At 35.5% G+C, this 18,022-nt stretch overlaps 1 protein-coding gene across 4 annotated transcripts in view; it reads right to left on the reverse strand.

Annotated features, from left to right (window-relative positions):
- The window catches only part of DPH6 (diphthamine biosynthesis 6), a 211,846-nt gene that overhangs the window by 134,383 nt on the left and 59,441 nt on the right, over positions 1-18,022 (reverse strand). For all 4 annotated transcript variants that reach the window (XM_054198802.1, XM_054198801.1, XM_054198799.1 and 1 more), the window contains 2 exons: positions 10,764-10,825; positions 3,287-3,381 (listed from right to left, as the gene is read on the reverse strand). In XM_054198802.1, coding sequence (XP_054054777.1) covers positions 3,287-3,381; positions 10,764-10,825 — 157 coding nt within the window. The remainder of the gene's footprint in view (positions 1-3,286; positions 3,382-10,763; positions 10,826-18,022) is intronic.

Below are 18,022 nucleotides of genomic sequence, written 5' to 3' on the forward strand. Positions count from 1 at the left end.
GACCGCATCAGAGCAGATATCCACACTGCAGCCTCTGGAGGACCCCATGCTGGACCAGGCTCTTGTCAGGAACTGTGGTCAGTGGAGAGGAGCTCGTATAGGAGCAGGTTTTCTGACAGGAATTGTGACCCTGTGGAGGACCCGCACCAGAGCAGTCTATTCTTGAAGAACTGTACCCCACGGAAAGGACCTGTGCTGGAGCAGTTCTTCAAGAACTGCCCCGTGGGAAAGATCCATGTTGGAGCAGTTTGTGAAGGACTGTAGCCCGTGGAACAGACTCCGGCAGGATCAAGGGAAAAGCGTGAAGAGGAAGGAGCAGCAGAGACGCAGTGTTATGAACTGATTGCAACCCCCATTCCCCATCCCCTTGCACTTCTTGGTGGGGAGGATGTAGAAGAGTCAGGAAGAAAAAGGTGAAGTTAAGCCTGGGAAGAATGGGTGGGAAGAGAAGGTGGTTTTAGTGTTCTCTTTCTTACTCACTATCCTAGTCTTTTATTTTTAATTTGCAATAAATTAAATTAATTTACCCCAAGTTGAGACTGGTTTGCCCACAAAGATAATTGGTAAGACATCACTCTGTCCTTATCCTGACCTACAAGCTTCTCATTTTATTTTGTTCCCCTGTCTTGCTGAGGAGGAGGAGGAGTGAGAGCAGCTTGGTGGGCACCTGGCAGCCAGCAAAGATTAATTCAGCACACCTGTTTTGTAGGCAAAAGTAATCCTCAATGTCTCCCTCAGAAACTTTCTCTAGGAAGACATCTTGGAGGAGTTCAGGAATTTAGGGACCTTGACAATTCTGACAGGTTTTAACCTCTAAATTGTAATACTTACAACTCCACTTAAGTTTCAAAAATTTTATCAGGATGTATACCAGAACCATGGCTACCTAAACATTTGGAAACTATACTAGCATAGTTAACACGTGATTACAAAGTCTGTTTAGATTTAGTGTGTATGAAAAGCACAAAAGAAACAAACTTGCAACTTATTTAATGACAAAGAAACTACAAAATATTTTTCCTTAGAAGTTCATAAAGTAATTCATTTCACTTGAATGGCCCCTCAAAAAGCATGTCTTCATGACACGAATAATGTAAGAGCTAAGCAGAGCTAATCAAGTCAGAGACACACAATGCCAGCGTAGCTATTCAGTTTCCATTACAGAAATGTATATTTAGAACTATTTGACTAAATAATGGTCTGCTGTACCATGTATTTATTGTTAAGTACCCAGTGATTTATATATTTGTCTTTTCCTGCATTTTTTGTGCATTTATTGTTAATTTTTATTATTATTTGGAGTGTTGCCAATAGAAATAAGGACAACTCAGCCAGACCACCTCTGTTTTGGCTTTTTCTAGTTGCCTGAATGGTCATTAAACCACAGACAGCCATAAATACATTTAGAATATATTATAAGATATTCCTACTTAAACTGATATCTGGTTGATCCCAACCCAAGGGCACAATGTACTTTCCTAAGTGTTCCTCAAATTCTACCAAAAAAACCTAATAAATCTCTCCAACCAAGAATTTCTCATGAGATTTGACATAGTTTTCTCCAATCTGCTGTATCTATGCAAAGAAAGCTTTGAAAAGGAGCACTGGGAAGTTATGAATCCTATTCCAATGAACTCCCAGATTTAATCTGTAACATAAGAAGCTTCAAAATAAATAGAAAGAATGTAAATAATCAGCCAAACACATTTAAGTGCAAAAACTGATACAAGCACATTCAATCTCCCAGTTAAAATCTACCAATCCTTCTTCTGAAGTATACTTTTTATTGCAAGTGTTACAATAGAAACACTGAATAGGCCACATTTATCTGGCAATGGTTAGTATTAATCTAAATGACAAAGTTTCACAAAATTCTGCCTCTGACACCTACTGGAATTGATAAGAATTTGTCAGTTTAGTGGAAATCATATCAGACTTTAAATGCAAAAATGCATCATTCTCTAGCAATGATTTCACAATATTTTCCTTTTTGCTAGAAGAGCAAATCCTATCTGAGGGAATATTGGGGAGTTTTGTCCTTTGTCCCCAGATTTATTTGTGATAAGATGTACCCAAGCATCACACATTTTATTCTACATTCCAGCTTAACTTTCTAACTCCTACTAGCCAGCACATTGTCTCACAACCTACCACTTCTACCTAGGACCTGGTTCCCCTCAAAGAATCTTCTACGAGAGTCTTACTCATAATCCTATCCATGAACTTAAGTACAGTTTTAAGATTCTACATTGTTACCTTCTGAATCTTCTTCTTACTAAAGAATTCCATAGCTTTCCTGCACGGAGGTATCTCCAGACTCAAATGATCTAGTTTTTTAGCTCATTTCAGAGGACATATCTTCCAGTCAACCAGTAGTTCAGCACACATCTGCCAGAGTAGCTGCCATCCCTTTTACCAGTTTGTCTATTGCACTTCTCCCAAATGCTACGTAATGAAACAGAGTTAACAGCTCTTGGTTCTCCATTCTTTGTACGGACAGACCCCAGTCTCACAGAAAAATGAAACAAACAGACCTTCACCACGAAAGCCTTAACCATGTCTACATGTTCCATAATCTTGACCTTCCCTAAGATGACTGAGTATCACCAATACATGATTACTAGTCTGTTTACTTGGCTAAGAAAAGGAACAGCAGTCAAAACATCTCACTTGAAGCAAGCAGGCTTAGCTATTTAACAGACTAATAAGAAACTCGCATCACGGCACAAATATTTTCCATATCCCACTACACAGATTTTAGCAATTTATGTCAAAGGAATAAACTACTCAGTGTTAATGAGATGGATGCATGCAAAGTTTGTATTTAAAATAACCTCTAATAATTGAAGAAAAATGTTTATCGTTATCATTCTAAGCTGCTGAACTTAAACCACACACACATACACATACACACAGTTAACAGAACCCACAGGCTACTGATGTGGCAGTTTATCAAATGTAGCTGTAATGAAAGATAAATATTACAGGCAATTCGCACTTCATGAAAGGATAAAAGTGTCAGTGTGTAGGTACCAGTTTTACTGCAGGCCATAATCAGCAAGTAAACGAAAGTGCAAATGTCTAAAAAGTTTATAGCCCTCTATGAAGGCCTCGTCTTGTCAGGTATTGATTTAGGTTTTCAGAGGACTTTGCCAGTGTTAAACAAAGTGAGTGTTTGTGAACTTAGAGGACATGTTTTCCCTCTGCCAACAAAAGTTGCCTCAAGCTAAATGTGAATATGTTCCCATTGCTTTAATAGAAGGAAATGGAAGAAACTGTTCCTTACACAACTATTTTCTTCTTAAACAGAGGGCAGTCCAGAGTGAATGTTTCATATTCTCCACCTTCTCCACAAACATGGACTCCGTATTTCTCAGAAAGCTAACACAAAAGGGAAATTAAAATACATAAGTATTACATTAACGCACTCTATTAAATATATTTCACTGAAAATTTCAATGTGCACTTTATAAAAGACTACCCATTAAAAGGCTGAAAAAAACCCAAATATCATACTGAGGGCTTATGATTTCTTCATGTGTGTATTACAATGTTCTAAAAATTAGCAATGTGTTATATTTTCAGTAGAATTGGCACCGTAACATTCAGATAAACAAATGAATTCCCAGTCCTTCTTCCTCAGCTGACATGAAACGTCATTCAGACTCCTGTATTTTTCTATCTATCTTTAGCATAGATAGATCTCTTCTGTGAGAAGCTTGTACCGTAAATCAAAACAAGACATACTACTTCACATAGCAGCATACAATGAACATAATTTTTGGCAACAGATTCAACTGCATTCTATATTTTGGTGAATATCCATTCTTTAAAAATATTCTAACAAATAGAATCAGTTAGAGTTTTCTAAGTCAAAAGCAAAAAGCTAAAGAAAGATCTAAAGAGCAATATGCTGTTTCCTTTATAAATTGTACTGAACATACTTTCTAAATCAACATATACATTTAAGAATATTGCTGAAGCTCTGGATATCACACTAAAACATTTAACTGCATCAACCGATACATTCAAAATAAGAGACATGACTACCTTAATTATTCCGTGCTTTGTAAATGAGCGGCTGTGGAGCAGGAACTAAAGTCCTTTTGCTGGAGTAAGGAGCACACAACTGCTGAATAGTTCACCGTAATTCTGCATTCATGTACTGTACTGATAGGTAGAGTAATCAAGCACCTGTACCATGCCTGAGCATGGGGACCCTTTTTCTGCAGGAGAAATTTGTCTCCTCATCAGCGGATTATACCACCTTCTAAAGTATCCCAGCACCAACTACTTCAAGCCAAGTCCTGTCCAGGTTTTTTCACTTTAAACAAGCATTAACATTCTGCTTCAAATAGTTCATGAGAAGCTGAACTGCAGTCCTCAACTCCATTGCCAACACCAATGTTACTACTGGGAATATTTATTTAACCCACTTATGCGTTCCCTTAGAGGAACGGATGCCCACCCATGATGCTCCTGCAGTCGAAGTAGCAATGCAGTTCACAAAATGTACGGCACAGTTAGAAAAAGTGTGTCTGGGAGCTAGAAAATAATTCCAAATCTGTTTGCCTATTTTTAGGCAAGCATGAGATTGGGTTATTTATACATTGTACGCTCAATTTTTTATATGTTTACCAGAATATTTTTGTAGCAAGTCTATATTCAAATGATACTGTTTTTTTTATTGTTGAAGCTGAATGTATAGTTTGTGATACTTTACAGTTCTCTTTCAAAGTTTTTTATCTTAAAACTTCAAAGAGTGTTTACAGCTTCAGCCATCATCTTAGCTAAAAAAGATAATTCAAAATTAGGTGTGAAAGAAGAATTTGAATGTTTTCACAAAACCGAAGACCACATTTTAAATTTAAAATTCAGTTAATTAAACAAAAGGCCTGTATCGTCTTCAACCATCATTTTGGAGAAAAATATAAATGGTCTGAGAAAACAATAACTTGATAATGCTCTATGTGACCATTTAGTTGTCTGGTGGTGTAAAACCTAAATCTCTTTTAGAACATATATTAAATCATTTTTCAATGTCTTGTTATGCGAGACATTTTTCATTTTTCCTTTCACATTTTCTTTTAAAGATAGGGAGCAGAAGAAAACCTTTAATCAAATGCTCATTAAAAAATTACACTCCTGACATAAAAGAGAACTCCATCTGTCAACAATGACAACAAGGTTTCTATAGGACAAATACATCAAGAATAATTAATGTTGATGCAACAAGAATGGACAACCTATAAAACAGTTAGTCAAAACCTTTTACTCTTCCTCATGTTGCAGCCTCCACTGCAAAAAACCCTAAACAAAACTATCAAAAAAATGAAAGAGAAAAAACAGAAAAGATCTTTCTAACTGTAACCTTTCCACAGTGAACACAAAACGTGACTGTCTGCGAGTCACTTTCATAATTGGTAGCTCTGCTTGTAACCATCAGTGCCTAGAATAATTATTGGCAATTAACATTGAATACTCAAAAGATGTGAGACTGTTTCCTATCTTTGTTGTGGGAAATCCTCATTTTCAACGTCACTGGCTTCAAAATCATTCTTGACACCAATTACACCAGGTGCTAAAGGATTTTCAGTTCCCACCAATGTCAACAGGAACTGAGGACATTCAGCAGCTCATAGAACAGATCCTTAATGTTCATTTAACAAAGTCAGCAATATTTTATAACGCCATCTATGACACCAGAAGTTTACCTTTTAGTCATTTGGAATATTAACGTTTTTTGAAGACCAATTATTTTGCTTCACAAGTTGGATGTTATATTTGTAACAATATGACAGTTTAGACTCTAATCTAAATTCAATGATTACTAAATCTGCCTTCTAGTTCAGATGAGCAAGAAAAAAGCAAATTTACAAATTACACTTAACTAAAAATGCAAGTCCAATTCAAAATCCAAAAGAAATATCATCATGAAAACTTATTATAGACTACACGAAATTCATCTTAACTCAAAACACACAATGAGTCACAAAGTATATAAACAATCAGCCCAAACATTACCTGAAGAACAGTCTCTTCCTACCTTGGGAATGAAACACAAGGATTGCAGCTTACTTCCTCATTTAAGTTTAGTAATCAAAGATATGAATCAAAGTGCTTCCTATTTCAAGCAAAGACTTTGTTCCCAGACAGAAATTTTAACACTTAGTAAATTCTCTATAATTACAGAAACGCTCTACATCAAGAAGTACTCATCAACTTCTAAGGCAAGCTTACAAATGACTAAACATTTTTTATTGTCTATTAGCAGAGACAGAAGTACAGCCAATACTACCATAATATGCATTTACCATTCTATTAATAAATTCTAATGAAAGTCTTGAGCAGCCCCTGAGATTTGGCAAGTTGCCAACAAATTCTTTTGCTTATAAAGCTAGGGCTCCTGGTACATAGGAAACAGTGAGACATGAAAGCAATTTAATAATTTAGCAATTATGTAGCAACCGTTCATCAATAATTAATCAAAGACCTATCATTTAGAAAAAAGTAATAATTCAAGAACTTTCCTTGCCCCAATACCTATATCCCCTGCCAGCAAAATTCACCCCTGATAAAAGTATGGGTTGCAGATCATCATTGTACTCCCAAGTTCAACCTTCTGTATGTAAAGTCATAAAAAAACTGCAAAATTAAGTTTTTCCCACTCAATACTCCTCCATTTTTCTGCTGCTACAGCAGCGGAATCACCTCACCTTTATTTCAATAATTATTGTCATTTCTGTTCCCCACATAAATTAAAGTAAATCTGAAGACTGAAAATTTAGGTGACAATATATTTTTCCAAAGTTAAATAATTCAGTGGACGAAATCAGGGGTGGGTTGCGGGTTTCTTTTTTGTCTGGTTTGTTTGGGGTTTTTTTTGTTTGGTTTTTTTTTTTTGTTTGTTTTTTTAATTAACATTGACACTTATAATGTTTCACCAAGAGATTTCTCTAAAAAGAAAATTATTAGTTCATGTTTATTTCTTGTACATCCAAAAGACAAATTATAATTTGTCACATTATAGTAATACAAGTTGATTTTGATTTTATTGACAGTTCCTTAAGGTAAACTTTCAGTATAAAAAGAAGTAAGTAAGGTCCTAATTCCTGATATTTAGCATCCAAGAAGTTGAACTAGGACATTCCCTACCAATCTCAAATGACTCACATCATACATGTTGTGGTTCAATATCAAAGACCTTATCTTCAGCATTGGCATTTTTCTAGGCACTGAACTAATGAAGATATAAACTATTTTTCAACAAAACTGAAGAACACGTAGAACAATATTTAATTCATTTTAAACAGAACTGCAAAAATCTCACAAACTTGTGCACCACACTAGGGAAAATGATGTAATGAAAAATCCTACACCTAGCTGAATAAAGAACTATGTAAATAACATTAGATGTCAATAGAAAACCCAAAAGAGAATTCCACAAGAATAGGAAAAAGCATAAATTAGCAAAAATACCCCCAAAATTTCAAGGAATTTGTTGTAAAATTTGAAATTACTGGTTAGATAACACAAATCAAAGACACACGAGTATATAAAGCTATTGTAGTCTGGGGGATGTGCAATGTTAAAACTGAATCTGTTATGGTGTTTGCTTTGGTATGGTCAGAATATTAAATTTTGTCTCTCCTCCCCACTGAAAACTGTGAACTTCTTGCTCTCACATTTTGTCTAGCAGAACTTCTGATGTTGAAGACTTCATTGGGTTGCAAAAGAGTATTTTTCACATCACAAACCTAAGCATTTCTCTTCAGTTTATAGTTAATGACTTGGTTTTATTAGGCCTTAAAGCCAACTAAGGATCCAGTAAAAACAATTTATTTGTACTGACTTTGACTTTCGCAGCATGCATATGCACAAGAAACAGCTACAAGAACAAATATCGGTTGTGCAGTCTCCCCTGCAATGGCCTGACAACAATTCCCAAGTAGGGTCAGAACGCTCTACTAGTTCTACATCTTAAGCTATGCAGTCATTGCTCTGTTTATTGTTGTATCAATAAAAGATAAAACCTGCAAATGGAGGTTTTGAGAGGTATTAAACCATGACAGTAAGAATTTCAGTGAAAGCAATTAAGTAAGAATCACTTCACTTGAGCCATCAAACGTCATGGAGAATACATTTAATTCCTTGAAATACCAGGTACTTTGGATTTTTTGGATTTCTTAGTTTATTATTTTCTTTTTAAAATGAACAATGGTGAAATCAAATGGAGAAGAATACTTCTTAAGCCTTATTTTAATCATACCCTATTAGCATACCTAAAATTGCAATACTTGCTGCTACAGTTTCAAAGAAAGTCAAGACTACTGATTCAGCTGGGGTGAGTAGCTACCCTTTGCAGCCCCACTGAAGCTGGAACCTGAATTTGGTAACAGAAGCTTTCTGTGAATGCAGGTGCTATGCCCTCCTCCTTTTGGCTTATTTAACTAGTCCCACATAAATACTAATTCACCCAAACGTGACTGATCAGTACCAAATTGATATTGAAGTTGATGCTTCTGTTAAATCCATTCCACAGTAAATTGTTCATTGTTTCATGATTACGAAGTTTTATCCTTCCTTAGCTCTCACCTACCAAGATTCTAAAGGAACAGCTCTGACAAACAGAAACACTGCTTAAGTGATCTGTAGCAACAAACTGGGGGAGAAGCACTTAAATATTTATCGTACTCTTAAACTATGTATTATTGACCTGTGATTCCAAAGATCTTCCAAACAAACTTTCTGGGAATTTATCAATCATTAGCCATTTCTACAGCCCATGCAGAATGTGACTTCACATGTCAGTAAAACTTTCCACAGTAACGTTACTCTCCTGCACTAAACAGCACGCCTGCGTCAGAGCAGCCACAAACGTGGAGTGCAATGAAGACCCCAGTCCAGCATGTTCATGCAGTGCAATGCCAACCTCGTAGTCAAGCTCCTGGAAGCAGTCTAACCATGTTCACAAGTGGTGAACTGAAACTTGTGGACTCTGGTTCTCAGTGGCTTACTAGCTGAGCCAAACAGCCATGATTACATTACCTATTCCAAAAGCTCCCTCATGCTTGAAGCAGTGATCCCATTCCCTCTTCGTTTTCCTGTAGAAATCCAGTTTATGCTTTTCAGGAAGTTTAACTCTTCTGACTATTCTTGGATCTTACAGATATCCCTAGACTTGGCAACTATTTACTGTTTTAAGTCTATCTTTATTATCACAGCATGAAATAAAACATCTACTAATGACACAATATGAACAAATATTTTATATCTAGTTAATATATAGTTATTTCTGTGTACTCCTACTGTGTATCTCTGCCACTGCTTTTTTACCCGTACTACAAGTATTTAGGAAGATATTTATTTCCCTGCTTCCCTTCCTTCCCTTCTTCTGGAGCACAATAAAGCACTTCTTCCCACCCCCTGCTATTCTTGAATAGTTGCTGCAGTTGAGATGATCTAAAGATATAAGTGAAGCAAGACTTACAAAAAGAGATAACGAAGGGGATTTTTACATCAACAAGTTTATACAGGGAGGTGGTGAAAAGGTTTCTGGGCAGATTCTCCAGCTCTGAAGCAGAAGCAACAAACTTCAAGCTAAGAACAGGCCAAAAACAATCTCTTCAAGTTAAGACTATCTGAATGTTACGGACCTTCTTTTCTCCTCTTCGGCTTTGCCAAGTACCAATTATCTATCCTCTTCTCTCCAGCCATGTAAATGACTCATAAAATTAAGTTACACTCAAGATATAATTCCTAATTAACTTTGCCATCTTTAGCAGAAAAAGAGATTTTTAAAGTTCCTAACAAATTCTGGATACTTTTTCTTTCTCTTCCGCAAGTTTGCTATGCTCTGAATTGTTCCAGAAAAACTGCTTGTGAAGCCAGGCTGAACTACCCAGATTAACAAAAAAAGTATTTTTAGGAGATTTTTTTTTTTTTTGCAAATTTAGACAGCTTACACTGATAAAAGTTACAGCAAGACTCTCATAGTAGCCAAACACACAAATAATTGTGGGTTTTTAATAGGTTCGAGGACAAGGAACTGTGGCAAACCATCTTTGTCACAGACAATATACGTAAACACACTTTCAGAGCTATTACTCTTAAACTGTGCTTAGCTTGATGTTTGATGCTTCTACGTCAAACTCAGAGAAGACTTGTGTACAAAATGTGGTCTTTTTTTTTTCTAGTTATATAGCTTTTCTTTATATAAAATTATTAGCGCTGCCTACAAGCATTTTCCTGCTTTGAGGACTATATAACCCTTTGCACAGAGTTAAGTAAATCCTCTGGAATAAACCTCTTATTCCATTTTTGAAAGGCCCTACTTTATGCAGTCTCACTGTGTAAAAAACAGTAGGAAACCTTCAGATGGGTATATCTGTGGGGAAGTTTTGCATCCCCTATGATTTTGACACTACCATTCCTTGCTGTGAAAGTCTCTAACTTGCATGCAATTATTTAGCTTTATTATATTGACATATGAGTTAGTGTTCCCTTAATATTGAGGTTTCTTGCCTTTAGTTTATTTCAAACATGCCGGCACCATTTGTGAACTACCTCCAGAAAGAATGTTTTTCATATTGAAAGTGCTTATCAGAGGCTTATATTCTATGTACAAAGATAAGCCTTGGGTTAGCACCTACTTTCTGAAAGTAACCAAGTCATTTTAAATTAAATTAATTTTACTAAATTTCTGCCTATGCTACTTTTTAATTGAAACTTCACTGTATGAGTATCCCTTAAGTAATACTCACCTCCAAAAGATAAGGCTCCATTTGATCCAGAGTTTTTCCTAGATGTTTATCTGGATCTAAACCTGCAAAAAGAAAGTGTAAAAATATTTTTTATAAAGTACTGTTATGTTTTAAATACAGCATCTCTCCCTTAGAAACTAGTCCCATTGTATCTAAAATATTTTATAATGAAAAATAAGGCCAATTACCTTTTCACTGAGTGGCAAGTACAAAAGCTGTTGTTTTCCTTTCTTAGAAATTTCACTAACTAGTGAAGTAAGTATGCGGGTCCATGGTAATAAAAATACTACACAGATATCTCTGAGTCATAAGTTACCCTATTAGAAATCTATTAAATTTAAAAAAAAAAACCTTTTTTTTTTATAGTTCCTGCAAATTACTAGAAGGGACACAAACTGTTTTCCGTAATAAAAATTTTTTTGCTAAATCACATTCTATGCGTGTGTGACCCACCGAAAAAAAGGTAAGAATTAAAAAGGATGGAGATATAAAGAAAACTCAGACTTACAGAATGTCTTTCATGTTGAACATTTTGAGCCATCACAAAACATTCTGTATGATGTCTACATTTTTATTTATTTTTCTTGGTAAAAAAGTAAGTCCTATTAACATCCAATAATTCCTTTAACTTGCCCCTCTGTGTTCCTGCTTTAGCTTTTTGACTTTATGAGTTTTGCCAACTGTTAAATGGTTACTTCTCAGGAATAAATCAAACAATTGGCAGAAATCAGTGGGTTATAAAACATCCAGAAACAACTGTTTCAAGAGCTGACATCTTCTTCAACCACGTAAATATACTAGTTGGATTTGAGACCAAGTGGTCAAAAGGTCTTAAACATACAAAGTAAATAAAAAAACCCAAAATGATGACTTCTGAAAGTGAAGGAACTCTGGAAAATTTTCTGTGATCACATTTTTTACTATTCTTAATTACTGTGCTTTGGAGTTTTTTGTACTGATCGCAATACTTGTCTATTTTTTCCTACTCTACTGCTTTATACAATAATGGATATCATTAAAGAGCTGCCACCAGAACAATTCCATTTAGAAGCAATTTCTGAAGTATGTACCTTGCAAAGCACTTTAGATCATTGATGATGAAAGCTATTATATAAATGTATGGTATACTATTATATAAAGTCATTGCTGAGTTCAAATAGCTGATATGGCTTTTAATTTTTACAATGATGGTCTTGGTATATTTAAATTCCTGTGAAACTAAAACAAGTTAGAGTGAATGAGATCTCAAAACATTAATAAAGTTTTTAAATATTTCATTAAAGCACATTAAAAATTCTCTTACTATCCAGGGGAACATTTTAAAAACTGCTTAATAATTAAAATGAAAGAGAACTGAGTTTTTTTCCTGCCTCTATTCTTTTTTGGTATTGGTTTATTGCTCTATATTAACAGACTAAAAATGTGTGTTGCCAGATACAAGATAATGATAATTTATGCTTGTGGAAATAATTCTGAAATATCTTAACTTCATTTCAATAGTTCCAATGATTCTGGTGATGTCTTCCAACTTACACCAGCTTAGCATTATGTCCTTGATTTTAATGGGACAGGTATTAGGCTAAACAAGCATTTTCTCTTAAAATAAACAAATAACAAGTACCATATTGCAGTACTCATTGCGCACATTTACATTAACATTCTTCACTAACATAATTCCTTTTCTAAGAGAAGTAACTCCTCTCCTTGATAAAAACAAATTGGTTTCCTTCAAATTTAAACCAAAGGATACATTACAAACATGTGAGAAGGGAAAACTAACACACTAATAGACATACTAACATATTCTTTCACAAAATTATCTCTGATCTTAAGGATAAACCTACTGCTCTGACCGCTAATGAATATAAAACAATAATTTAGAAGAAACTATTATACAAATAGTATACAAAAACCAAATAAATTGCCTATCTACACACTACAGGTAAACTCTTTAGTAATATCCCACACCTGCATGAAAATCTGTGAAAGTGCAGCGTACCCTTTCTATTTCTTAGCAGAAGTCTTTTTTTTTTTTTGAAAGCTCATCTTCCTTTTGAAAAATATTATTTCCAGTAGAGGTGGTGGAGTCACTGTCTCTGGAGACATTCAAAACCCACCTGGACGTGTTCCTGTGCAACCTGCTCTGGCAGGGGAGCTGGACTAGATGATCTCCAGAGGTCCCTTCCAACCCCTGTCATTCTGTGTTAATGACAATCCGAGTTAAGATTAAGAATAGGTTTGTGTTGCGAGTGAGTAGAGACCACCTGCTAAAGGCATCAAGAACCAATTGTCCTGGTTTGGGGGGAAGCAGGGCCAGCTTTCTGCTCAGCCAGAGAGAATCTCGCTCTTGTTGCTGTGGCAACCAGGGTCAGCTGACTCGGTTGTTTACCCTGTGGAGAGGCGCGGACAGGTCAGGTGACCCAAACTGACCAATCGGGTGTTCCATCCCCTCTGCCCTGCTCAATATAAAAGCTGAGGGACCACAGGGTCAGGTTGGCTCCTCTCCGATGGCTGATGTCTGAGGAGGGCTCTGTGTGTTTGTCTGCCTTTGATCCTGATCTGCGCTTCCCGAATCCAGATCTGTAATCCAGTTCCCATCTGTTACTGCATCCAGTCTGGAACTCCCCCAGTGCCTGCTGGTGACATCTCCCGGAGAGCTTGATATGGTTTTGTATACGTGTATCTATTTCATTATTTCCTTTTTATTATTAATATTTCATAAAATTAGTTTTTTTTCTAAACTCATAAATCTCTTTCTCTCTCTTCTTCTTCTTTTCAGAGCAAGAGGTGAGGGAGAGCATCTGTTGTCTCTTCATTGGCCAACCCGGCCCAAACGTCAACACCAATGTAACCTGTAATTCGCAGAACCAGTAATCCGTATCTCAGATCTCTAATGGTATGCATGTATAGATGAAGCTGTATGTCTATTGCTACTATCAGTGTATCTATACTATAGATACACTATCTATAGTATACAGATATATAGATACACTATCTATACTATCAGTATCTATAACCATACTTACAAAATAGTTAATATAAATCTGTACTTCAATTTATTATGTTCTTCTTTAAACAAAGGAGTAGATTGATTCAGATTCTTAAAATTACTTAGACTAAAAAGAAAAATAATGTATTGTAAATTCTTAGTACGTGCCATTTAACCACATACTCTGGATTTTTTCTCCATGAAACTAGATATGAAGAAAGCTGGATGGGTGGATAAACCAACAACAAGATCCAGGGCCTGCGTGATTGTATGCAGAATTAAGAAATTAATTAGGAAGGGAACTATAATTTGCAGCACTGACATCTATTTTACTTAACTTGCATGTATCAATGGGAAGCAATTACAATTCAATTAAAATATTCACTTTTATTACTTTACTGACTGACCTTGAAGTTAATGCCTGTTTTATTTAATTGCGTCATCTATGAATAAATGTTAACCCTAGACTGTTATGGCCCATTATTTTCAATGCATTTTTAACTCCCCAACTGAACTACATCAGTCAATTTATTATGTGCTGTCAAGAGAGCAAGCGGGGCTTTATTTCTTTGAGATAGACCAGTATATGATAACAGAAACACCTCAAAAGATTTCATAATGCTGTTTCTAACAGTGCCCAGTAAAACAAATTGTACTCTCACCTCCAGTTTTGTGGTCTAGTTTTACTGTAAAATCAGTATGTGATAGCACAAATGGTATAATCACTTCAAAGTAATTTCTACTCCATCTGCAGTTCCTGATAAATCCACTGACAGGAGCAGAACTTCCTGCAGATATCAACAGTGCTTGCAGAGCCCTCTTACACACTGCCACGGGACAAGTGCTGCAGAGAACTGCAGCCCTGTCAAAGACTAGGGCAGAAATTCAGGGATTTGTTCTGTAGTGAAAAAAATGTACTGAAAAACATTACTAGGCATTTCACTAGTGTTAAGCATGTTAGTGTTAAGCTATGCAAAAGAACCATATTTTGAATGGTTCACTTTGTACACATGTATTAGTGTAGCATAGAGCCCTCACTTGAGGGGTGACTACCCAATATTACTTGCATTTATCAAGATCATTAGAAAATCAAGTTGCATTTTCACAGCATTAGATTCAGCTAGTAAAATCCACATTCTAAAGCCTCATTTTATTAACAAGAACATGTTTTATACATGTTCAGAATTTTAAAATAATCTTGATTTTTAAGAAAGAATTTAAATATAAAAAATATCTATATATGTCAAATAAATAAAAATTAATCATAATTATTGGTTTTCATAGAATGATTTGGGTTGGAAGGGATCTTACAGATCATCTAGTTCCAACCCCCCTGCCATGGGCAGGGACACCTCCCACTAGACCAGGCTGCTCAAAGCCTCATCCAGCCTGGCCTTGAACGCTTCCAGGGATGGGGCATCCACAGCTTCCCTGGGCAACCTGTTCCAAGTGTCTCTCCATCCTCAGAGTAAAGAATTTCTTCCTAATAGCTAATCTGAATCCACCCTCTTTCAGTTTAAAACCATTAGCCCTTGTCCTATCACTACACTCCCTGATAAAGAAATGGTAGTACATGAAGTACTTCTGAAAGCAACACTGAATCAAACTATAACCCACAATACATGAACACGTTGTGAAAGAATCACTACCACACACACATCAATAAAATAGAACATGAATTAACCATTATCTGTTGATAATATAGGGAAAAACCTCTGTTCTTTCCTGACTAACCAATCGTACCATTCAAAAAGTACATCTTATTCCTCTCTGACTTCTTCCATAAAATAAGGTTAAAATCACTATCTATTAGCAATCTTCTTAACATTTCATACACATAGAATTACCATAGACTTTTGGAAAAAAAAAAGAACTTGTTTTAAGGCTACAGCAACTGAAAGTTCCCTTCTTTTTCCTGACTTCTTGAGAAGTATTGTTGAGAAGACTAGTAACTGCCATCGTTATGGATGTCAGGGAGCGAGACTTGACTTCTGATGATGGAGGGCAGTGTAATGCACAATAAGGTTTCTGGGGAGATCCTAATCAGCTGCTCAACAGAAACAGAATTATTTAGAACTTTAAATAAGAAAAAAGGCAATGAAAGACTTAAGTTTTTTTGAACCAAAACTAGTCTCTCTCTTTTAAATTTCTTTTTCAGAAAGAAAACAGGAAAAGAAAGAGAGGTTATGGGACCTTTAACGTACAGAAATATGGAGAGAAAGCAAAACAGTATAAAGGATAGATGCAACCACCCATCTTAGAATTGGAACAGATAAAATAGGACTATTTTTGAAGGTAAAATCCTCTACTTTAAATATGTCTTTTTTTTTTTCTAAGTAAACAATAAAAACATCATGGATTTTCATGAAGCAGGATCAAGTACTGTTCTTTAAACAATACAGAATCAAAGAGTATGTTTCTAATAGCACAGGAAAAGCCCATACAAGTAAGTATTAGTTGGTAAAGCAGGTTTACTCTGCAGGAGTGCAGGATTCTCAGACACCCTCCACGATGCAGGAGTGCACCTGCCATAGTAATGCACTGTAAATCTATACCTTAGATTGCCTGGAGGTAAATTATTCCTGGTGTCATATTTAGCTTTCATTTCTACGAAGAGCTTGGAAGTGAACTTTTTGTCTGGTAGCATAACTTGACAGGTTCATAGTTGACTCTTAACTTCCTCATAACTTTCACACACGAAAAGTTGTACGACAATGGTGAACTGGACAGATTCCTTGATCTTCCGTTTCCAAAACATGAAAAAGAACTGTAAAAGCTGCTTAATTTTCATATAAAAATGAAGGAAAGTGCAATAAATATTGGATATTACCCCACCTCTAAAAGATCTAAGGTGAATACCTATTTTATGGTATAAAAGAGCAAACTTCATGCAACTTGATTATGTGCCTACTTCTTTTTTCTTTTTTTCACCCTATTTTTTAATTGGTTTTGTCCTATTTCTTTCCTTTTTTGTATGGGGTAATTTATCCAGTGTGGGAATAGTACAGGGATGGAACCTGAAGTGACAGTAACTCTTTTCAAGCTAACTGGTAAAATTGTAAGATGGTAATCCCAAAGTCATTCTAGCATATGTTTCCAGTGCAATTTACTTAGGATCACAGTTTATCTTCTTTCTCAGAAGTTCATAAAATATTTTCTAAACTAGGTTAGTCTGATGTCATCAAATTTTAGAATTCTACGAGGTAAAAGGCTCTAAAACTCTTCATACCAGCAATGTTAATTTCATCTGTAATCTCTTGTGATTTTATTTTTAATAACATCAAAGTTATTTGTGTTCTAGTTACATTGAAGATTCAAAGCAACTTAGCTCTGCCATTTCAGGAACAGAAACCTCAATAAGTCTTTGAAGAAATTTTGTATTGTTTCATCAAATAATGAGGCAGTATTTTCACACAGATACTTGTAAAACTCTAAAATGTTCATAGTTTAAAAAGAGATTGTTAAGAATTGTTTAATAACAGCATTAAACTGCTTTTAATCAAATCCAATGCTCTATACGGCAAATGGTTCAGTTCATTGAAAACACTGCCCCAGTCAACTTTCTCTCAGGACTTTCAATGGACTTCAGAGGCTTAAAAAAAAGTTATTACAGGTTCTGTTCATACAGCTACATGTGCATGACTTTCCCAATATAAATCTGTTTTCAGTGTTTTTAACTTTGGCATACTGAAATGTTTTGAGTAGAATTACTTTAGGGAGTTATTTCTTTATTAATCTATTTAAGTCAAAGAGTTCAACCATTCCAGAACCATAGTTTGGATTGAAAAAAAAAGATGTATTGTTTTGTCCCTGTTAAAGAATTCTGGTATTTTCATGCTTTGAACAGTTGTAGTCCTATTAAGCTTTGAAGAAAAGAATTGAAATTTGATTCAGTGACAGAGAAAGACACATGGTGCAAGTAACAAAATTTGTGTCACTTTGATTAAATCCATCCCCATGCAGACAAGTTATAAACCTTTAAAGAGTCACAGCTCCCAAATGGATCAACAGAGACTTTTGACAGGGTAAATCAGTAGATGACCTGCAAAAGGGTGAGGCCAGAGCAGAAATAAAGGATCAGATTAGGACAAGAAGTCTCTTAAAACTTCAACTCAGAGAGAGGTGCAAGGCAAGCATCTATGTATGGTTCTAACTACACAGACATGCCTTTAAAACTTTGAGTTTAAGCTCTGTTTCAGGAGAGAATGTGCAGTGAAAGTGCATTCAGAACTTAAATCTTACCAAGCATTTAAGACCAGCAAGTAATATT

The sequence above is a fragment of the Rissa tridactyla genome, chromosome 4 (genome assembly GCF_028500815.1).
Source record: "Rissa tridactyla isolate bRisTri1 chromosome 4, bRisTri1.patW.cur.20221130, whole genome shotgun sequence".
Lineage (NCBI taxonomy): Eukaryota > Metazoa > Chordata > Aves > Charadriiformes > Laridae > Rissa > Rissa tridactyla.